Source organism: Bombina bombina, chromosome 4 (genome assembly GCF_027579735.1).
Source record: "Bombina bombina isolate aBomBom1 chromosome 4, aBomBom1.pri, whole genome shotgun sequence".
NCBI lineage: Eukaryota > Metazoa > Chordata > Amphibia > Anura > Bombinatoridae > Bombina > Bombina bombina.
The window spans coordinates 307,130,164-307,155,688 of record NC_069502.1 but is presented as its reverse complement, the minus strand read 5'-3'; the positions used below and the strand labels follow the sequence as shown (position 1 = coordinate 307,155,688).

General features: G+C 37.0%; 1 protein-coding gene across 1 annotated transcript in view; it reads left to right on the top strand.

Annotated features, from left to right (window-relative positions):
• DOCK10 (dedicator of cytokinesis 10) overlaps positions 1–25,525 on the top strand; it is a 618,846-nt gene that overhangs the window by 372,994 nt on the left and 220,327 nt on the right. Inside the window, 6 exon segments of the mRNA XM_053710021.1 lie at positions 144–240; positions 3,828–3,872; positions 13,208–13,383; positions 14,344–14,460; positions 16,847–16,952; positions 20,045–20,166. Coding sequence (XP_053565996.1) covers positions 144–240; positions 3,828–3,872; positions 13,208–13,383; positions 14,344–14,460; positions 16,847–16,952; positions 20,045–20,166 — 663 coding nt within the window.

The following is a 25,525-nucleotide window of genomic DNA, read 5'->3' as shown; positions in this document are numbered from 1 at the left end:
TTATAATGATCTATCACCATACCTCTCTAACCACAAATGCTCACCAAAAACAACGTAAAATTATAAGAGAGTATTAGAATGTATTTTATTTAATGGAATATATTTTACTGCATTTATCACATACTAATATTATTTTATTTTAGATTTTGCATCAGACCAAGTTTGAATTTCTTCTGGAAGTCTGCAGTCATGAGCACTTTATACCACTCTGTTTACCTATCAAATCTTCAAACATTCCAGGTAGTAATATAAAGTACATAGTTTTCCTGAATAAAATAGAGTTCACAGAATATACTTCTTTATGTAAACTTCTTGATTGAGATTTGACCTATTCATGGCACTTTTATAGGGAGATGGACAGGTAGAAATAATAATAATTCTATACTGCAAAGCAGATTAAAGTGATTGGTTTTATATACTTTTTGCAACATCTTAAAGGGACACTGTACCCAAAAATTTTCTTTTGTGATTCAGATTGAACATGCAATTTTAAGCAACTTTCTAATTTACTCCTATTATCAAATTTTCTTCGTTCTCTTGCTATCATTATTTGAAAAAGAAGGCATCTAAGCTTTTTTTTTGGTTTCAGTACTCTGGACAACAATTTTTTATTGGTGGATGAATTTATCCACCAATCAGCAAGGACAACCCAGGTTGTTCACCAAAAATGGGCCGGCATCTAAACTTACATTCTTGCATTTCAAATAAAGATACCAAGAGAATGAAGAAAATTTGATAATAGGAGTAAATTAGAAAGTTGCTTAATATTTCATGCTCAATCTGAATCACAAAATAAATTTTTTGGGTACAGTGTCCCTTTAAGTCACAAAAAAAGTTTAGCTTTTTTTATTCTTAGTTGCAAAGGATGACATATAATTCAGGTGTTTGCTCCTTTTATTGATTGGAATGACTTAGATATTGATTTAACCACTTAATTGCTGGGATATTTCATGCCCTTGTGCCAGAACTGTTTTGAGTTGTTTGGCACGTGTTACAGTTACACATAATCACATATTCCAGCCTTGTTTTGTGAGGTACCCAATTAAATCATACCTTGTTTTTTTTCAGAAGATTATGGGGCCAATTTAATAAATGGCAGGCGGACATGCTTCGATGTAGCGAATCCTGTCCACCTGACATCGCTAAATGCCGACAGCATACGCTTTCTGCATGTAACATTGCACAAGCATTTGTGGTGAAATGCTTGTGCAATGCCACCACCTGCACATTTGCGGCCAATCTGCTGCTAGCAGGGGTGTCAATCATCCCGATCGTATCTGATTGCGATGATTGCAGTGGTGGCAGAGAAGTTAAGGAGCAGCGTTCTTACGACCGCTGCTTCTTAACTTCTGTTTCTTGCAAGCTGGAAACTTTGGGGGTAGATTGCAGCATCCACTGTTTAATAAATCTACCCCCAAGTATTTTTAGCAAATATCTTTAGCTTGCAGAAATACCACAATATCTGTAAACCACACCATATGAAATGCAAAAGAAAAGTAAACAAGATATTAAACAATGCTCCTATAGTAAAAACAAATATGTTAAATCAAAGTAAACATAAAAAGAAACAGATTGTGTGAAAAACAGCAATCAACTTACTTGTTTTCTTGCAAAAGGAGCACTTTCTCGGTTTAGCCCTGCTTGCAACTAGATAAAGGAGCATTTTTGGAACTTAAAGTAATGGTAAATTGAACCCTTTCTGCGCAGCGGCAGCTTGCTAAAGTTACTGGCTTCGGTCGCCCACTGCACAGCACATTTTATCAATGAGGTGACCCTTCCACCTCTAAACCAATAGCCATGCATGTCATATGAGGTGGAAATGTCATCTCATTGAAAAAGAGCGCTGTGTCTGGGTCATTGACTTATTATTATTATACTTTATTTATGAAGTGCCATCATATTCCGCAGCGCTGTCCATGGATACAGATCATTTAAATAAAACAATAGTATAAAACTTCTAAGACTAAGAGACAGGACAGAATTTACAAACACATACAGGAGGAATCGAGGGCCCTATTCCCGTGGGAACTTACAATCTAGATCCAGGGTGAGTTTAGCACCCTCTTTTAGTAAGTGACAACTACAGTTTATTTTTAAACGCTCAAAAAATAAAACAAACTTTAACACATTAGTTTGTTTAGAATTTTGTATGTTTGTACAACATTCTAACATTCTAATGCTAACTTTAAATTTAATATTCAATTTTAATTTTTCTTATTCAAATTGAATTATGCAAGATTCGAATTAGAAAAAATGTAATCTATATATTTGTAATAGTATTTCTAATGCTCTCTTTAAATGCAATATTCAAATTATTTAGCGCTGCGGAATCTGTTGGCGCTCTACAAATAACCGATCATAATAACAATAATAATAATTATTATGCAATATTTGAAACAGAAAATAAACTGAAACTATATATTAGTAATAGCATTTCTGATGTTCTCTTTAAATGTAATATTCGAATCATGTAATATTCAAAATAGAAAAATTTGAATCAGTATATTTGTATCTATTATGTATCAATTAACTAAATTCCCTACCACATGGACTATTAAACTTTTGAAAAGTATTTGTTAAATCAAATGTTACATTCAAAATTTCGAATGTGAATATTCAATGTAATTAGGAACATTCGAAAACCGGAAATAACATTTGATTACCGAATTTTAATGGGTTTCCATTCTTATCAACATTATAATGTCCAAAACGAATGTTCACAGGACTATTTGTTCTACAAAACGAATTGAACTTTCACCACATACGCCCCAATCCCTACTTCTGAGCATGAGCAAAACAGACTTATTTTCTCTCTAGCAATATCTGAATACTAAGCCAGCTCAATTTACTCTAGAAGTTTATCAGATCAAGCTATAATTTCTTTCGGCAGAGGCCTCAGCCTCCTTGTAGGGCTGTGATAGGAAGTAATATATTTTTGTAATTTTGTACCATCTTTCAATTTATGCAGAAAATGAGTAGGTATAAAATGTCTACTATACACATATTTAATGATTTTTAAAATTGTACAAAATTCTGATTTCCCAGAGGGCTGGCGTAATCAATGTTGACAATGTATGCATGCGCCGACCTCTGTCCAGACTCTATCACCATAAAAAAATATATCTAAAAAAAAAAACAACACAATGCATAAACTATTTAGTGTAGTATGATGATTTTTTGTGCAGTTATCACTTATTTGTGCTCTATCCAAGTTGGAGTTGGGTTTTTAACATGTGGAAAGAAAACATGTTTAAACATAAAACAATAAAAGGGGTTGATGTTTAATTTAAACATTTAGCCATGGAAATTATAATTTTGTGGTAGTTTAATAAGGTTAAAATGGTCAGACATTTTATCTTCACTTTAAAGAGGTAGTAAAGAAAAATTAAACTTTTATGATTCAGATAGAGGATGCAATTTTAAACATCTTTCCAATGTATTTCTATTATATAATTTGCATTGTCCTTTTTGTATCCTTTGTTGAAAAGTAGGCCCATGAGCAGCAATGCACTTCTGGATGCTACCTGTTGAGTGGTGGCTGCACATAGGTAACTCTTGTTATTGGTTCTAGTCAGCTAGTTCCCAGTAGTGTTTTACTACTTCTTCAATAATGGATACCAAGAAAACTTCGGATTTTATGGCCCTTTAATATTTTTTTTTATTTTACATTTATTAGCAATGACAACACTATATCAGCTTGAAACATATCATCTATTTATTAGTCTTTTAGTGGGTTTCCTAAGCCCATTTTGTGATTTTCAATTAAAGCTTTAGACTAAATAATGTATTCTTTTTTTTCTCTCTCTCTTTTTTTAATTACATTGCAGATATAGTTTCACCCTCAGATTCCACAAAAGCTTTGCAAGCATCAGGTAAGAATTCTGTGTGGATATTATTAACAGTACTGAGTCATGATGGATATGACCATACTTGTTGACATAAATGTTTCCAGAGTGACATGTTAAATATTCTGAGCATAATAATACTAATGTAGATAAAAACAAACACTAACAAATATAAATATAAATATATACAGTATATACATATATACACACACACAATTTTAGTACTAATTCTTTTTTTAAAAAAGGTATCTAGTGTGAAATACTTTTGGCCATAGTACATAAACCATATGATATCTACTAGACATATGCACATGTAAAACATTTGTTTCAGCTGAATCTTTTGGACCGAATATTCAGAAAATGTAGTTTTCCTAATATATGGCTGCCATGTTATTCATTGAACATGTACAGTCATTTTCATTAAATGAATGTAAATGTTCCTTTGGTAAAAGTTCACCTGTAGCATTACATACTTACCTTTAGCTTGCTGGAGAGCCGCGTTAAACCCAACCACTCTTCACAGAGCTCCGGGGCTTGCTATTAGGAGGCTTAGTGTTGCGGATCCCAGGACCTGCGCTTATGGACAGTTGTCTTTAGTGAAGGCACTGGGATTTACTGTGCTAAGCCACCAATTTGCACACCCCAGAGCTTTGTGAAGAAAGGTCAGGATTAGCACGGCTCTCCGACATGCTAGACTTAAGCATTTTTAACATCTAAGGTAATTTAAAGAAAACAAATGAATACTGATGGATTTTCTCAGTATTTCTTCATTTTCTTTAAATTTTGTAGTGAAAATGACACAACTATCTGTGTTTCGTTAACAAATTTGCATTAGTAACAGTAGTGCATAGCTACCAGGTTGTGTGACCCAACATTTGAAGAACAGACTCTGCTACTTACAATGAAGTTTTAAATGTGTGTTGATTACTTTTGTTAGAAAGAAAACTGCAATATCCTTCACCATTCTTTTCATTTATTTTAATTTAGTGTCTAAAGATTGAATAATCACCACATTTTTCATCAACCATATGACATTGTGAGTGTCATGTTACCTTGCAACCTTTCATTTGAAAGAATAGCCTCTTCTCTTTTCCAATAGGTGTCTAGATTGTTTTTTAAAGACAGAGACACAGTTCTAGCAGCCTCCATATTTTAGTACTATAAAACTATTATAGAACGGATTGAAAAATTTACTTTAAAAAGTCGAGACTACTCATTTGAAAGAGGAGACTCTGATTGTTACACTCTCATTGGGTGTATGGATTAATATTTGGCTAAGGTAGAGACCAATGTCAGAGCCTTCCCACAATCGCTTTTTAAAACCTAATTTTTGCACTGACCATGTAATGACCAGAGTGTCAGGTAAGACTTCAGATTATCACTTTATCAATAAGGAGTCAGATGTTCCTCTAAAGTGCTCTGAGCATTTGGTATGGGCATTTTACTGAATATTTAGAATCAGACTCTAGGTATTGTGACCAATTCAGAGAGGGCATTTGCTAACTTAGTCCTCAATATAACCCATTAATATGGCTACTGGGCCACTGCCAGATTATTTAATTAGCCAGCTTAACTTTTGCAAAGTGTCTTATATAAATTCCAAAGCAAAAATGCAGCAGAAAACAAGGATATTGTACAAATAAAAATAATTATAGCTGTTATCTTAGAACAGATTAAATAATCTAAGCAAATATAAAAAATATAAAAAAAACAGACCAAATAAAAATATATAAAAAGAGAACTAAAGAACTATTGTCCATAGGCTAGCCAATGTATTGTGAAATGAATTGTGTTTTTGCTTTGTATATTCGCTAGCCTATGGATGATAGTGCTTTTTTTATATAATGTTATTGAAATTAGCAGATAAGTGCATGTGTACAATGTATTTCAGGCAAAAGGTAAATACGGTTCATAAATAATAATACACTAACAGTTATGCCTCTTTGAGCTGCTGCTGATGAATCTATGCACCTGAAAAAGCAAGATCAATCAGCTTGCTTAAATAAAAAAATAACCATGTAAGCATAAAACATCAAACAACAAAAAGTTAATATAGGTAACCTAACAGTTGCTTTTAAACATCTCCAAGACTAATGTGAGGGTAGAAGACAAGAGACCCTCGTATGTACAAAGAGTAGGAAAAAAAATGAATTTGCAAATAGGGTAACGAATTGGAAAAAGGAAAAGAAAAAGGGAAATGAAGGAGGCAGAGTGATCCTGGGCTTGATATTTAAATGCTCTCAGCTCAGGCAGAAGGATCTAAGTCATCGTGTCAGCATGGAGAGGTCCCTAAAAAATGTTAGAAATACCTATTTTAATTTGTAAGAGATTTATCTCACTATGGGGTAGATTGCAAGTGGAACGCTAATTTATTGCATGCCCGCAAATAGAAGAATTTGCCCATTTGTGGGTGCGCGATAAATAACCAGCCATTACAAGTGACTGGTTATTGCTACAGTGAGCTAGCGGTAGCAATTAGCGCTTATAAAATTAACTGGAGATCAGATCTTGTAATACCAGCGCACATTAGCCTGCTCTGGTATTACTCAATGGAGCGCAAATATCATTTTCACAAAAGCGATATTAAGCACTCCACAAGTAATCTGGCCCTATGCTGGGTTTTGTATATATTACAATATAAGGTCTAAAAAATTCCAAAGATTTTTCATGATGTATGTACATGCCGGTGAGCTTTTGAATATCAGGCCCCCTGTGTCAGAGAGGATTTCCCTACACTACGTCTGGGGACATTAGTTTTATTTCTCATTTTATTTGTTTTAACTGTATTTTTAAGCATAAATAAATACATGATTGGATACTTATCTGTAGCACTGTCTTATATTCTTATGTAAATACACCATTTTATCTACATACCTGTTAATTAATTGTATATTTACTAAAATATTTCTATTTCATTAAAAGGACAGTCTACTCCAGAATTTTTATTGTTTACAAAGATAGATAATCCCTTTTTCTCTTGTTAAGTGTATCCAGTCCACGGATCATCCATTACTTATGGGATATTAACTCCTCCCCAACAGGAAGTGCAAGAGGATTCACCCAGCAGAGCTGCTATATAGCTCCTCCCCTAACTGCCATTACCAGTCATTCTCTTGCACCCAACGAATAGATAGGATGTGTGAGAGGACTGTGGTGATTATACTTAGTTTCATACCTTCAATCAAAAGTTTGTTATTTTATAATAGCACCGGAGTGTGTTATTCCTTCTCTGGTAGAATTTGAAGAAGAATCTACCTGAGTTTTTCTATGATTTTAGCCGGAGTAGTTAAGATCATATTGCTGTTTCTCGGCCATCTGAGGAGAGGTAAACTTCAGATCAGGGGACAGCGGGCAGATTAATCTGCAAAGAGGTATGTAGCAGCTTATTATTTTCTGACAATGGAATTGATGAGAAAATTCTGCCATACCGATATAATGTAAACTCAGCCTTAAATGCAGTAGCAGCAACTGGTATCAGGCTGTCATGTATGTATATTTTACACTTCAGTATTCTGGGGAATGGCACTTCACTGGAATTATACTGTATGCATAAAACTTTAGCCTAATTTGCAGGGACTAGCAACAGGCTTTTTAATAACACTCAATTTATTAATGTTAAACGTTTTTTGCTGGCATGTAAAATCGTTTAATTTTCTGAGGTACTGGGTGAAAAAATGTTTTGGGCACTATTTTTTTCCACTTGGCAGTCGTTTTATTTAATTTATGACAGTTTACTGATCTCTCTCACTGTTATGTGTGAGGGGGAGGGACCTTTTTTGGTGCTTTTGCTACGCATCAAAAAATTCAGTCAGAAGTTTATTGTCTTCCCTGCATGATCCGGTTCATCTCTACAGAACTCAGGGGTCTTCAAAACTTGTTTTGAGGGAGGTAATCACTCACAGCAGAGCTGTGAGATTGTAGTTGACTGTGATAAAAAAAACGTTTATTTCTGTATTTTTTTTTTTTTTTTTTTCTGCTATCAGGGTTAGTTATCCTTTGCTAATGGGAGCAATCCTTTGCTAAAATTGTGTTTTTTACAAAGATTTGATGCTATAACTTTTCAGTTTATTAATTTTCAACTGTCATAACTTTTTCTGTGCTTCTTATAGGCACAGTACGTTTTCATATTATAGTAAATTACTTGAAAAGTATTTCCAAGTTGCTAGTTTATTTGCTAGTGTGTTAAACATGTCTGATTCAGAGGAAGATATCTGTGCTATATGTGCTAAAGCCAAAGTGGAGCCCAATAGAAATGTATGTACTAACTGTATTGATGCTACTTTAAATAAAAGTCAATCTGTACAAATTGAACATATTTCACCAAACAACGAGGGGAGAGTTATGCCGACTAACTCGCCTCACGTGTCAGTACCTGCATCTCCCGCTCGGGAGGTGCGTGATATTGTAGCGCCGAGTACATCTGGGCGGCCATTACAAATCACATTACAGGATATGGCTACTGTTATGACTGAAGTTTTGGCTAAATTACCAGAACTAAGAGGTAAGCGTGATCACTCTGGGGTGAGAACAGAGTGCGCTGATAATATTAGGGCCATGTCAGACACTGCGTCACAATTTGCAGAACATGAGGACGGAGAGCTTTATTCTGCGGGTGATGGTTCTGATCCAAACAAACTGGATTCAGATATTTCAAATTTTAAATTTAAGCTGGAAAACCTCCGTGTATTACTAGGGGAGGTGTTAGCGGCTCTGAATGATTGTAACACAGTTGCAATACCAGAGAAAATGTGTAGGTTGGATAAATATTTTGCGGTACCGGCGAGTACTGACGTTTTTCCTATACCTAAAAGACTTACTGAAATTGTTACTAAGGAGTGGGATAGACCCGGTGTGCCGTTCTCACCCCCTCCGATATTTAGAAAGATGTTTCCAATAGACGCCACCACACGGGACTTATGGCAAACGGTCCCTAAGGTGGAGGGAGCAGTTTCTACTTTAGCTAAGCGTACCACTATCCCGGTGGAGGATAGCTGTGCGTTTTCAGATCCAATGGATAAAAAGTTAGAGGGTTACCTTAAGAAAATGTTTGTTCAACAAGGTTTTATATTGCAACCTCTTGCATGCATTGCGCCTGTCACGGCTGCAGCAGCATTTTGGTTTGAGTCTCTGGAAGAGACACTTGAATCAGCTCCATTAGATGAGATTACACACAAGCTTAAAGCCCTTAAATTAGCTAACTCATTTATTTCAGATGCCGTAGTACATTTAACTAAACTTACGGCTAAGAATTCCGGATTCGCCATTCAGGCACGCAGAGCACTGTGGCTAAAATCCTGGTCAGCTGACGTTACTTCTAAATCTAAATTGCTTAATATACCTTTCAAAGGGCAGACCTTATTCGGGCCCGGGATGAAAGAAATTATCGCTGACATTATAGGAGGTAAAGGCCATGCCCTGCCTCAAGACAGAGCCAAACCTAAGGCTAGAAAGTCTAATTTTCGTTCCTTTCGTAATTTCAAAGCAGGAGCAGCATCAACTTCCTCTGCACCAAAACAGGAAGGAGCTGTTGCTCGCTACAGACAAGGCTGGAGACCTAACCAGTCCTGGAACAAGGGCAAGCAGGCCAGGAAACCTGCTGCTGCCCCTAAGACAGCATGAATCGAGGGCCCCCGATCCGGGAACGGATCTAGTGGGGGGCAGACTTTCTCTCTTCGCCCAGGCTTGGGCAAGAGATGTCCAGGATCCCTGGGCGTTAGAGATCATATCTCAGGGATACCTTCTAGACTTCAAATTCTCTCCCCCAAGAGGGAGATTTCATCTGTCAAGGTTGTCAACAAACCAAATAAAGAAAGAGGCGTTTCTACGCTGCGTACAAGATCTTTTATTAATGGGAGTGATCCGTCCGGTTCCGCGGTCGGAACAAGGACAAGGGTTTTACTCAAATCTGTTTGTGGTTCCCAAAAAAGAGGGAACTTTCAGGCCAATCTTGGATTTAAAGATCCTAAACAAATTCCTAAGAGTTCCATCGTTCAAAATGGAAACTATTCGGACAATTTTACCCATGATCCAAAAGGGTCAGTACATGACCACAGTGGATTTAAAGGATGCTTACCTTCACATACCGATTCACAAAGATCATTACCGGTATCTAAGGTTTGCCTTTCTAGACAGGCATTACCAGTTTGTAGCTCTTCCATTCGGATTGGCTACGGCTCCGAGAATCTTCACAAAGGTTCTGTGTGCTCTTCTGGCGGTACTAAGACCGCGAGGAATTGCGGTAGCTCCGTACCTAGACGACATTCTGATACAAGCTTCAAGCTTTCAAACTGCCAAGTCTCATACAGAGTTAGTACTGGCATTTCTAAGGTCGCATGGATGGAAGGTGAACGAAAAGAAGAGTTCTCTCTTTCCACTCACAAGAGTTCCCTTCTTGGGGACTCTTATAGATTCTGTAGAAATGAAGATTTACCTGACAGAAGACAGGTTAACAAAGCTTCAAAATGCATGCCGTGTCCTTCATTCCATTCAACACCCGTCAGTAGCTCAATGCATGGAGGTGATCGGCTTAATGGTAGCAGCAATGGACATAGTACCCTTTGCACGTCTACATCTCAGACCGCTGCAATTGTGCATGCTAAGTCAGTGGAATGGGGATTACTCAGACTTGTCCCCTACTCTGAATCTGGATCAAGAGACCAGAAATTCTCTTCTATGGTGGCTTTCTCGGCCACATCTGTCCAGGGGGATGCCATTCAGCAGGCCGGACTGGACAATTGTAACAACAGACGCCAGCCTACTAGGTTGGGGTGCTGTCTGGAATTCTCTGAAGGCTCAGGGACAATGGAATCAGGAGGAGAGTCTCCTACCAATAAACATTCTGGAATTGAGAGCAGTTCTCAATGCCCTTCTGGCTTGGCCCCAGTTAACAACTCGGGGGTTCATCAGGTTTCAGTCGGACAACATCACGACTGTAGCTTACATCAACCATCAGGGAGGGACAAGAAGCTCCCTAGCAATGATGGAAGTATCAAAGATAATTCGCTGGGCAGAGTCTCACTCTTGCCACCTGTCAGCAATCCACATCCCGGGAGTGGAGGACTGGGAGGCGGATTTCTTAAGTCGTCAGACTTTTCATCCGGGGGAGTGGGAACTTCATCCGGAGGTCTTTGCCCAAATACTTCGACGTTGGGGCAAACCAGAGATGGATCTCATGGCGTCTCGACAGAACGCCAAGCTTCCTCGTTACGGGTCCAGATCCAGGGATCCGGGAGCGGTTCTGATAGATGCTTTGACAGCACCTTGGACCTTCGGGATGGCTTATGTGTTTCCACCCTTCCCGATGCTTCCTCGATTGATTGCCAGAATCAAACAGGAGAGAGCATCAGTGATTCTAATAACGCCTGCATGGCCACGCAGGACTTGGTATGCAGATCTAGTGGACATGTCATCCTGTCCACCTTGGTCGCTACCTCTGAAACAGGACCTTCTGATCCAGGGTCCCTTCAAACATCAAAATCTAATTTCTCTGAAGCTGACTGCTTGGAAATTGAACGCTTGATTTTATCAAAACGTGGTTTTTCTGAGTCAGTTATTGATACCTTAATACAGGCTAGGAAGCCTGTTACCAGAAAGATTTACCATAAGATATGGCGCAAATACTTATATTGGTGCGAATCCAAGAGTTACTCATGGAGTAAGGTTAGGATTCCGAGGATATTGTCTTTTCTACAAGAAGGTTTAGAAAAGGGTTTATCCGCTAGTTCCTTAAAGGGACAGATTTCAGCTCTGTCCATTCTTTTACACAAACGTCTGTCAGAAGTTCCGGACGTTCAAGCTTTTTGTCAGGCTTTAGCTAGGATCAAGCCTGTGTTTAAAACTGTTGCTCCACCATGGAGTTTGAACTTAGTTCTTAATGTTTTACAGGGGGTTCCGTTTGAACCCCTTCATTCCATTGATATCAAGTTGTTATCTTGGAAAGTTCTGTTTTTAATGGCGATTTCCTCGGCTCGAAGAGTCTCTGAGTTATCTGCCTTACATTGTGATTCTCCTTATCTGATTTTTCATTCAGACAAGGTAGTTCTGCGTACTAAACCTGGGTTCCTACCTAAGGTGGTCACTAACAGGAATATCAATCAAGAGATTGTGGTTACATCTTTGTGTCCTAATCCTTCTTCGAAAAAGGAACGTCTGCTACACAATCTAGATGTAGTCCGTGCCCTGAAATTTTATCTACAGGCAACTAAGGATTTTCGACAAACGTCTTCCCTGTTTGTCGTTTATTCTGGTCAGAGGAGAGGTCAAACAGCTACCTCTCTCTCCTTTTGGCTTCGTAGCATAATACGGTTAGCCTATGAGACTGCTGGACAGCAGCCTCCTGAAAGAATTACAGCACATTCTACTAGAGCTGTGGCTTCCACTTGGGCCTTTAAGAATGAGGCTTCTGTTGAACAGATTTGCAAGGCTGCAACTTGGTCTTCTCTTCATACTTTTTCAAATTTTACAAATTTGACACTTTTGCTTCTTCGGAGGCTGTTTTTGGGAGAAAGGTTCTTCAGGCAGTGGTTCCTTCCGTATAAAGAGCCTGCCTGTCCCTCCCGTCATCCGTGTACTTTAGCTTTGGTATTGGTATCCCATAAGTAATGGATGATCCGTGGACTGGATACACTTAACAAGAGAAAACATAATTTATGCTTACCTGATAAATTTATTTCTCTTGTAGTGTATCCAGTCCACTGCCCGCCCTGTCACTTTAAGGCAGGTAATTTTTCCATTAAACTACAGTCACCACTGTACCCTATGGTTTTCCTTTCTCTGCATGTTTTCGGTCGAATGACTGGTAATGGCAGTTAGGGGAGGAGCTATATAGCAGCTCTGCTGGGTGAATCCTCTTGCACTTCCTGTTGGGGAGGAGTTAATATCCCATAAGTAATGGATGATCCGTGGACTGGATACACTACAAGAGAAATAAATTTATCAGGTAAGCATAAATTATGTTATTCCCCATTTTTGCATAACCAAATGGTTATATTAATATACTTTTTACCTCTGCAATTACCTTATATCTAAACCTTTGCAGACTGCCCCCTTATTTCAGTTTTTGTGACTGACTTGCATGTAAACCAGTCAGTGCTGACTCATAAACTCCACAGGAGTGAGCACAACGGTATCTATATGACACATGTGAACTAGCACTGCCTAGCTGTGGAAACTGTCAAAATGATAAAAGGGGGCCTTCCAGAGCTTAGGAATTAGCATATGAGCCTAGCTAGGTTTAGCTTTCAACAAAGAATACCAAGAGAACAAAGCAAAATTGATGATAAAAGTAAATTGGAGTGTTGCTTAAAACTGCATGCCCTATCTGAAGCATGAAAGTTTAATTTTGACTAGACTGTCCCTTTAAGATATACCAGAGTACACCTTAACTGACGACTTCTGCCGCAAACACTTCCTGATTGGGATACTCCTTAGGGAGGTAGGATTGGCATTACAAGAAGATCAGGATATTCGGCATCTTGCTTTGGCTGCTTTAAGAAATGTGATGTCCAAACATTCTTTTGATGACCGTTATGCAGACAAGGTAATGTGCAGCCTTTTGCTTAAACAACATTTATGCTTTAAATAAAGTCAATTCATTTTTAGCCACATTTCGGATTAAGAATAAGGAAAAAAAAGAATAATAGAATTCATTTACAAAAATACTCATAGATTTTTTTTTATTTTTTTTTGTAGAAATAAATGTTGATCAACTTTTCAAATCTACTCCTGACTGTTGTGTAGAGAGATGCAGTTTATGTAAACAGGATTGTGTACTGGCAATTAGTTCATATGTTGTGTATTATAAACATAGTTTACAATTTGCAACATTAAAGTAGAGCTTAAAGTGATGGTAAATCACAAATGCCATGATTTACCATCACTAAAAATAAACATTAGTTTGAGTCATCATTTACTAAAAAAATACCCTGTTAAATTAACCCTATATATCTCTAACTCAGCGCCTCCATCCACCCACGGCACATCGCTCTTCTTCAATGAGGTGACGTTTTCACCTCTAAACCAATAGCCGTGCGTGTCAACTGACCTCTCAGGGCTATTAGTTTAGAGGTGGAAACGTCACCTTATTGGAGAAGAACGCTGTGCCGTGGGCGGCCGGAGGCGCTGAGTTTAGCAATATACTTGCGGCACATATAGGGTGAGTTTAACACCATTTCTTTAGTAAGTGATTACTGAAACTAATGTTTATTTTTAGTGATGGTAAATCCTAGCATTTTCTTATATGCTTGGATTTACCATCACTTTAACTCAACACACAAAGATAAATAAAATGTGTTTTAGCAATACGTTTTTCTGTGCACCTTGCAAATTATACTGTATGTTCTCAAAAACAGACATATTTTGATAAGTATTTTTTTTAGTAAAACTTAGTTTTTAAAATCACACCTCAAGTCAATAAAAATGCATATTTAATTAATCATAAATTATTACCTTTCAGTTGTATTTGTTAACATGCTTATTCTTTTATGTTTTTTTTATTTAGGAAAGGCAGGCTCAAATAGCAATTCTATATCTGCCTCTCTATGGCCTTCTCTTGGATAACATGCCTCGGATATTCATGAAGGATTTATTTCCATTCACAATGAATACATCCAATCAGGTTGGTGTAGTAAACAAGTATCCAAACCTGATGAGGCCTATAGCAAACAATGTATATACAATTAGTCATTTATTATTTGTGTGTCAAATATTCTCAACAATCATATTATACATTTAGAAATAGGCCATTGGAAAGTGAAAGTGGTATTGTATTAATCCACTGAAGCATCTTTAAAAAGGTCCAGTTTAAAAAAATGTTTTACATCTTTCCATTTATGTTTAATTTAATGAAAATGCATTTTTGTTATGAACCTGCAAGGAGCAGGACAATACATTTATCATTAGCTTATTAGAAAGCTTTGCTGGAGGAGTTGTTTGCATTTTGTAGGTTCACATCTAGCCATGTGACCATCTTATATGTGACTTAGGGCCCGAGGAACTAAAACCCTGTCAGTACTGTGAGGTCCCTCAGAGAATTTTAAAAAGACAACATTTAGTTTGAGAGGTGTTTATCTCCCTATGTAGAATTCTGAAGGTGATGGAGCAACACAGACATCAAAATATAATGCTCACAAAGACCCCCAAAACGTTTGCCTGATTTCAGTCCACACTGCTGTCAGAAAATTTGCTTTCAATACACAGATAATGTATTTATAAATTATGTAAATAAACAAGCCAAACATTTCCAACTTGTCCTGTACTAGTACATTTTTTAACTTCTGTCACCACATGGCAAAGTCCCTCTCCAAGAGAAGGGAGGAAACAAGAGGAGGAGCAGACTACTGGGAGGGAGGTGTGTTAGGCAAAGAGAGAGAGGAAAACAGTACAGAGGGGAAGCACAGCTGTTGTCAGATCCCTGGCACAGCATGTGATATAAGCACAACAGGTAATCATGTCACTGTTTAAAAAAAAAAAAAAAAAATGAGTGAAACCACCAAACAATAGCAAAATATATGACTGACACAGGAACAAAATAAATAAATAAAATTATTAAAACCAAATTTTTACTATGCCCCCTGCGAAAAGGGCCTTCATCATGAGCGAGGCCTTAGGCGGTTGCCTATTTGTTCTAATGCTGGAGCTGCCTCTGAGACCTAGTACATAAAGCAGTAGCAGCTTGTGAGTTTTATTAGACATGTGCGATTCGATTTGGTCCGAATCGAAATTCGGACGAATTTGTTGAATTCGGAGATTCGGATCGATTCGAATTTCCGAATTGCGGTAGTGCCGAATCTACCAAATAAATCCAAATCGATTCAAATTTATTCGGTAGATTCGGATGGATTCGGATGGCCGTGATTACACTAGTATTGTACAGTATACTAGTGTAATACAAAGCACATCCCACTTAACACTGACCGAAACGAACCGAATCTAACCGAATTTTTCACGAATCCGAAAGAGTCCGAATTAATCCGAAACGAATTCATTTGATTTCTTCCGAATTCGAATAGATCCAAACCGAAATTCGAATCGGTCCGAAACGATCCGAACCGAATTTTTCGCAGCTGCACATGTCTAAGTTTTATTGCATCTAACTCTTTATTATAGGTTTAGTAAGTATGGAGTGGCACCTCCAGTCAGTTAAATCTACACATGTACACAGTTAAAAAAATATTTTTTAATGAGTCATTCATCAAAGGAAAAAAATATTTTTCATCTGCTATTCATTAAAGGGGCTTATTAGGAATTAATTCAAGTTTAAGTTGCTATCCAGCTGCTCCTCTGCTGCCTAGTAAATGTTCCCAATAACAAGTAACAGATAAATGGATTTTCATTGACGTAGTTAAAGCAGTAGCACTAGCTAGTACTACTGCTACAAGCCTGCAGAAGCACATTTTTTAATGGGGTCATGAATGGCTCAGAACAAAAGTGAAGCTTACATAATTATTGAGTGACAGAGGAAATAATCAGCTGACAAGGATATTGCTAAATCATTATTGAATAGTGTCAATTTGAACTTTTGAATAATTTACAGACTGAAAAAGACTTCCCCACCTTTAGAGTAATGGTTTTAACCACAGAAAGGACTTAGCTACATTTGTATTGCATTCATTCGTTAGTTTTTTGTTAAAGGACCACTAAAGTCAACATTAAACTTTCATTATTCAGATAGAGCACACAATTATAAACAACTTTCAAGTTCACATCCATTATCTAAAAATTACATAAGATTCACAGAATGCAGTGGGAAGGAAAATAAAACTTTTTTGCATTTTCTGTTTATGATGCATTTATTGATTATCCTATTCTACTTTATTTTTTTTTTGGTCCTTTAAAAGTGGGGAAAAAATGTTTTACATTCACATACATTTAAATGTGCTTGTTTTATTATATTCCTCCACATTTTATTGCTTCAGTTCTGTAGAATATCATATGAAGTCAAGAAATTTGTATTAGTCATTGAAGTATCTGTTCTTTCTGTCTATTCACATTTTATCTTGCAGGGCTCTCGAGATGACCTGAGTACAACTGCAGCCTCTCAGTCAGCTCTAAAACATGCTACCTCTGCAGACACTTCCTTCTCCAAAGATGTTCTGAATTCCATAGCAGGTACTAAAGCAAACAATGCATGCCTAACTTCCATTAATATAAGTTTAGCTCTCCCTTGCCAGATCATTACTTCCCAGCAAACTAATAAAAGGAATCTAATTATTGGTGCCTGCTATTATCTAGTAGGAAAGAAACATCCCTTTGTTGTGATAGAGGTAAATTAATTACTTTTCACTAATAGCTTGTCTATGATGAGATACAAGATATGCATGGAAAGAAAATTTACAAATCATTGCTTACAAAACCATGCAATGTATTAGTGAAATTATAAACTATGGGCTAGATTACAAGTGGAGCGCTATATTATCAGGGGCCCACAAACGGGCAAATAATATAAAAAAAAAAGCAGCTTCTTTATTTTTTATGAAATAACTGCACTAGGCAGTATTTTGGGGCTAAATTTGGCAGGAGTGGGGTGTTCGAAAAAAAAGGCACTTTACATTGCGGTCTATGGGGACTGTGTTCCCAGTAAATATATATGTATATGCTTATATACTGTACATATATATTTATGTGTTAATATGTGTATGTACACATATTAACACATAAATATATATGTATATAATCATGCACAAATATATTTATATTTGTTGCCATCGCTGCACTACTTACCCCCTGCGCTGGGCTAGGTTCTTTGTCGTGCCTGACAGCATCAGAACGAGGCTCACTTTGGAACCTATGGAAGCGTGCTTCCCAGCAATGCGAACGCAAGGTCACATTCGCATTGCTGACAACTTGTAATAACAGCGTACATAAGCATGCGATGGTATTACACAATTAAGCGCAAATATCGTTTTCATTAAATCGATATTTAGCGCTCCACTTGTAATTTGGCCCTATAAAATATAGACACAAAGCAGAAAAGGAAAAGCACAACAGATATCAGGGTGCAAATCTGTCGGAGACTCCACACAAAGTCCTAAAACATAGAATCAAAGTCCATAAAGACAGCCTCTAGTCCTTAGTCATGTCAGGTCCGAAACGTTGTCTATTTTGTGCATCTTGGTGTCTCAATAAATCTATGAACTTTGGAGTGGTGAGTGCTGCTGTCTTTATAGACTTTAATCCTATATAATATAGAAATATTATAGAAATAATATAGAAATATTCGGTATTACATTGTTTTCTAGAAGAGATAGATAGATAGATAGATAGATAGATAATAGATAGATAGATAGATAGATAGATAGATGATAGATAGATGATAGATAGATAGATAGATAGATAGATAGATAGGCAGGCAGATATATATATACATATACAGAAATAGATTGATACATTTACAGATATATATACAGTATATATACAGGGAGTGCAGAATTATTAGGCAAATGAGTATTTTGACCACATCATCCTCTTTATGCATGTTGTCTTACTCCAAGCTGTATAGGCTCGAAAGCCTACTACCAATTAAGCATATTAGGTGATGTGCATCTCTGTAATGAGAAGGGGTGTGGTCTAATGACATCAACACCCTATATCAGGTGTGCATAATTATTAGGCAACTTCCTTTCCTTTGGCAAAATGGGTCAAAAGAAGGACTTGACATGTTCAGAAAAGTCAAAAATAGTGAGATATCTTGCAGTGGGATGCAGCACTCTTAAAATTGCAAAGCTTCTGAAGCGTGATCATCGAACAATCAAGCGTTTCATTCAAAATAGTCAACAGGGTCGCAAGAAGCGTGTGGAAAAACCAAGGCGCAAAATAACTGCCCATGAACTGAGAAAAGTCAAGCGTGCAGCTGCCAAGATGCCACTTGCCACCAGTTTGGCCATATTTCAGAGCTGCAACATCACTGGAGTGCCCAAAAGCACAAGGTGTGCAATACTCAGAGACATGGCCAAGGTAAGAAAGGCTGAAAGACGACCACCACTGAACAAGACACACAAGCTGAAACGTCAAGACTGGGCCAAGAAATATCTCAAGACTGATTTTTCTAAGGTTTTATGGACTGATGAAATTAGAGTCTTGATGGGCCAGATGGATGGGCCCGTGGCTGGATTGGTAAAGGGCAGAGAGCTCCAGTCCGACTCAGACGCCAGCAAGGTGGAGGTGGAGTACTGGTTTGGGCTGGTATCATCAAAGATGAGCTTGTGGGGCCTTTTCGGGTTGAGGATGGAGTCAAGCTCAACTCCCAGTCCTACTGCCAGTTTCTGGAAGACACCTTCTTCAAGCAGTGGTACAGGAAGAAGTCTGCATCCTTCAAGAAAAACATGATTTTCATGCAGGACAATGCTCCATCACACGCGTCCAAGTACTCCACAGCGTGGCTGGCAAGAAAGGGTATAAAAGAAGAAAATCTAATGACATGGCCTCCTTGTTCACCTGATCTGAACCCCATTGAGAACCTGTGGTCCATCATCAAATGTGAGATTTACAAGGAGGGAAAACAGTACACCTCTCTGAACAGTGTCTGGGAGGCTGTGGTTGCTGCTGCACGCAATGTTGATGGTGAACAGATCAAAACACTGACAGAATCCATGGATGGCAGGCTTTTGAGTGTCCTTGCAAAGAAAGGTGGCTATATTGGTCACTGATTTGTTTTTGTTTTGTTTTTGAATGTCAGAAATGTATATTTGTGAATGTTGAGATGTTATATTGGTTTCACTGGTAAAAATAAATAATTGAAATGGGTATATATTTGTTTTTTGTTAAGTTGCCTAATAATTATGCACAGTAATAGTCACCTGCACACACAGATATCCCCCTAAAATAGCTATAACTAAAAACAAACTAAAAACTACTTCCAAAACTATTCAGCTTTGATATTAATGAGTTTTTTGGGTTCATTGAGAACATGGTTGTTCAATAATAAAATTAATCCTCAAAAATACAACTTGTCTAATAATTCTGCACTCCCTGTATATATATAGTATATATATATATATAAAAATACAAATATATACATACAAAGATAAATAGACAGATAGATTGATAGATACAGACATTTCTGAAACAATCTTTTAAGAACTGATCATAATTTCATATTCACATCACTGACTTGGTAATAATGTGTGGGTAATAATGTGTGCCGCTCTACTCATTTGCATGATAATTCATGCTGTTCTTATCTGGTGATTTTATTCCTACAGCCTTTTCCTCAATTGCTATCACTGCAGGAAACAATACTGACTCAAGGGCCTCGCTAGCAAGTCTGGAGTCTATTCCTAGTACAAACGAGAAGAATAGTGACAAAGCTGAAAACTGTGAAAAGGTACGTTTTAACAAAGGATCGTTGCTCTATAAGAATAAAACTAGCAGAGTGACAAACTATACTCAATTCTGTGATTAGAAGATGAAAAGGAACTCTAACGTCAGTTTGGTCATCTTCATTTATTATAATGCTGATGTAGGAACTGATTCTCTTGCCTTACTGTTACCCTAGCTATGGATTAGATCACAAGTGGCACACTAATGTTAGCGCGGTAAGTAATAAGCAGTATCGCTCCTGCTCTATCGTGCATATTACAAGTTGAAAGTTGCACTCAACCAAAAATAAAATTTGCGCTCAAAGTACTAGCATGCCTGAAGACCTAGTGTAAAGTTTAAGGGTTCAAAAAACACATCAGCAAACACATCATAAACATCAAAAAATAAACTATTGCACTCATATATACATGTTCTGATATTTTTTCATATAAATATAAATAAAAATGTTGTATAAGAGTTAAATGGGATATGTTATAATGCAAGGTATTTGACTGGAAAGGGCTATAATGTGTAAATATAAATATATATATATATATATATATATATATATATATATATATATATATATATATATATATATATATACATATACATGTCCAAATATGTGTGTGTATGTGTATGTGTGTATACATATGTGTGTATATATATATTCATATACATGTATATTTATGTGTTTTTATGTGTAAATATGTATATACATACATATATACACATGTACACACATATATATATATATATATATATATATATATATATATATATATATATACTTTTGAGCCCTCTTAGTTTTAATGTTAAAATGTGTTTTACTATATTTTGAATAGAAATATTTTACATTCCTAACCTAATACTTATCACTCGCTAACCAGACACCTCGTTAGCACTAAACCTGAATGTACTTATGAATTTTTTATTCTTCACTTATACTCTTTGTAATTTTTATATATAAAAGTCCCAAAAGGTTTTGCACTCCTAACAAAATTAACAACTACCGGGGTACAAATGTCAAAAATTCACAAAGTTCAAAAAAGGCAGCACTCACCGGTGTTTAGAAAAATAAAAATGAGCTTTTAATGTATCATTTAAAATGGGAGATTGCATGACGTTTCAGTGCTGGACTGGCACCTTTATCAAATGTTCCCAAAGTAGAGACAGTCCCAAGGTCAGTCCATCCTCAGAGTATTGTCCCACAACGAAAATAATAATGTGTATGTGTGTATGTGTGTGTATATATATATATATATATATATATATATATATATATATATATATATATATTCAACTATAGTCAGCTGGAGAGCACTCTCACTTCTCAGGTCACTCTGCCAGAGTGCATGCAGGGGTTGAATAATATTGATGAACAAAGGCAGCACTCACTGGTCTTTTTTAAAATGTGCAGTTTATTTTGTGACGTTTCGGGGACCGTATCCCCTTCCTCAGACAGAGAACACATAGACAATGCATACATTTATGCAAACCCAGGCCAATGAGACAAAAGACCCACCCCCAGAAGTGGAAAAAACCATCAAAGGTTGTCATAACAACCTCCCAAACAATGTACACACCCACACAGCTCACCCAATAGACAGGTAAGTAAACATAACATCAAATCCTAACAGTTCTCATCTATTCACTGATAGTCCTCATGTACACTGTAAAATAAATAAGCTGAACCTAAACGGCTGTTTAAATGAAGAATAACATAGACACAATACGTTCACAGCATCAATGGTACTGATTACTCATTAGTAAAGTAGCGCAACACACAGAATACACATAGCAGCAGCCATCATAATGCTTATTAAGAAAATCCATATAGAGCCCAACAGCATTCATTAAACAGAACGAGTTACCAGTGTGTTAAAACTTAAAACTTAACAGATGCGTACATACCACTGACCAGGCGATCGCATTCTCACCATGACCGCATTTACAGATTGTGTCACAAGATTAGCATTAACAGCGTGTGTCCCGGGGGCTGGCCAATACGTCATAACACTGACCGACACACAAAGCAGCAGCTGTCATTCAGGAGACACGCTGATACTGCTAATGAAAAAATGTAAACCCCAGAGAGATATGACTCCATAAGCCTCATATGTTAAAGCCAATGCAGATAGAATAGGCAAGGCAGCACCCATCAGACATTACAAAGTATGGCCATTATGCATTAGGCACAGTAAATAAAACACTCCTATATATATATATATATATATATATATATATATATATATATATATGTGTGTGTGTGTGTGTGTGTGTGTGTGTATGTAGTCCTAAAGAAAAAAAGCGCACTCCAAAGGACTTACATAAGTATCCACTTTAATGTGTGAACGTTTTCGAGCTGAATCAGCTCGTCCTCAGACAGACAGAAAATCAACAGTTACACTTACCACCACCGTGACTTTATACCCAGTAGAACCAAACAAACACGCTCTACACATTGGACACGCCCCCTGGGGGAGGAGTAGTCAGCCGTGTCAACATAGTTTTGTATTGGTGTAACCCAAATGTGACATATATGACATATATAACATCTAAATCAGCAATAAAATAGATCAAATGTGCAAACATAAAAAATGCAGCAAGCAGGCACAAGAGGAGACAGAATACACAATATAGTGGGCATAAATGTTAGAATCGTATCTGACCGGGTAACCATGGTAACCAACAATAAAGCCGTGATCGGTTGCAAGCTGTAAAGCACACAGCATTTAAATCCACTTAAAAGTAGTCAGAACCATGTGGAGAATGTAGTCAGACGTGACAACACTTGCCAGATAAGACAATAGTAAAATTATTAACCAAAGAGGAACTGGTATCAGACCGGGCAACTATGGCAACTGACAGCAGAACCGTAAACGGCTAAGAGCTAGAGCTGCTAACACGCAGCGAAACAGAGCTCATAAAAAGGCAGATCCATGTAGAGACCGTGGTCAGAAAGAAAAGTACTTAAAAAGTAACAGGGATAGCCATATCGTTAATACAAATATCATTAATACAAAGCGCCATAGTAGAAAACAGAAGCACCATAGTTGAAAACTGAAGATGCCACCGGAACTCCATCAGAGGGTATAAGTGTAATCACAAGATAACCCTGATATACAGATCAAAACATATAGTCGCGATCACACAAACCCCAACCAACCTGGCGTCCCAATAGCATGATCCATACTAATAAAATTCAGGCCGGTCTAATCATATATAGGTCAGGATGTCACAAAGCCCTAGGAGGGGCAATGTGTGGGTCAGTATCCTACAGCCGTTAGAAGGACAGGACTATGTACCTGTGTAGAAAATACATGAATAATCAAACAAGAAACCATACATAGTGGGGCATACTAGAAAAATAATACATTAACTACCAAAAAGCCTAAACTAAAAATCCATTAATGGGCAATATTCATAGAGCCAAAAAAAATATATAATGGAAGAGAATAAGCAGCCATATGATAGTACTGGTTCAAAAACCAGAACGGCAATAGTTGGACCTAAGTTAAATCGATAGTGGCTCTCAGTTAATCTTGATGTAACAGGTCATAGGAACACCTGCCAGTCCAAGTATGCGTTCAATCCTTTAGGTGTCATGGTTTCCAATTTGTACATCCAGTGTGCCTCTCTTTGAAGTAGTACTTTGTTCCGGTCACCCCCTCTCGCTAGAGGGGGGACATGATCTATGATAGTATATTTTAGATCAGCAACCTTATGCTGGCAGTCCACGAAATGCCATGCTACCGGCTGTTCAGAAGTCCCCTGTTTGAGGGCGGTCCGGATGGTGGAACAATGGTTCGCCATCCTCATCCTAAGATCATCAGAGGTCTTGCCCACATAGTACAGACCACAGGTGCAGTGTAACAAGTACACAATGTAGGTCGTAGTACATGTAAGGCGAAACCTATGTTTAAATGTCTGTCGTCTATGTGGGTGCGTAAAGGATGTCCCCGTGATCAACCCACTACAAGTCACACAGCCCAAGCAACAAAAGACTCCTACTTTTTTATTATCGAGCCAGGTCGAGTGCCTGTAGGAATCAATTGGGTCCGTCTTGACAAGAAAGTCTCTCAGAGATTTTGCTCTGCAGAAACCCAGTCTTGGTGCTGGTACTTCAGTAAATGGGAGAGATCTATCAGTCCTGATGAGGTTCCAGTGTTTCTTGAAAACTTCTGAGATTGAGTTCTTGTCACCTGTATATGTCATGACAAATGTCATATGGTGATCAGTGCTTTGTATCTTAGATCTGTCCATCTTGGCTGAAGTAGGTCTCTGGCTAGTTATTAAATCCTGAGGGTAATCCCTCATTCGAAACCTGAGGGACATCTCATCCAGTTGTTTAACCTTGTTGTCCTCTTCAGTATTGTTCCTCTCGACCCTTTACAACTGTGATTTAGGCAGTGATCTTTTGGTCGCAGGGGTTGACAACTCGTAAAATGTAACAGTGAGTTCCTATCCGTACTTTTACGGAACAGTGTAGAATGTATCTTGCCTTGTTTCTTATATAGCCGGACATCCAAGAAATCCACTTGGGTATTATCATAATGAATCTTGAATTGCAGAGCTGGATTGGCCCTATTCAGTTGTTCAAACCAGTCATCCAACTCCATCGCAGACCCCGACCAGAATAGTAGCAGATCGTCTATGTGTGTATGTATATATGTATGTCTAAATATGTGCATGTGTGTGTATAAATATATATATATTCATATATATATATATATATATATACGTGCGTGTGTTTGTGTGTGTGTAAATATATTAATATACATGTATATTTAAGAGTTTATGTGTAAATATGTATATACATACATATATACACATGTAAACACACACACACATATATATATATATATATATATATATATACACACACTTTTGAGTACTTTCCTGTCAAATAACTTGAAACATTTAATGTTAATTGTAAAATGTATTTTACTATGTTTTGAATAGAATTATTTTACATTCCTAAGCTTATCACTCGCTAACCTGACACCTCATTAGCGCTAAACCCGAATGTAGTTATGCATGTTTTACACTCCAGTGTTCTCCACTTAGAAGAAAATATTCTTTGTATATGTATATATATATATACAGTATATATATATATATATATATATATATATATATATATATATATATATATATATATATATATATATATATATAGGAATGTATATATATATATATATATTAGCCAAAAACAAAGAAGATCAAGTGATTTAATATGAAATCACTATAAAGACTGGGAATTCAGCACTCTTTTTATGAAAAGTTTAAAAAAAAAACACTTGGCAACACTTGCTTAATTTTTAAACCAAAGTTAAGTTTATTTTCACACTGTGTCAAGTGCAGGATCATCAGGTTGTCAG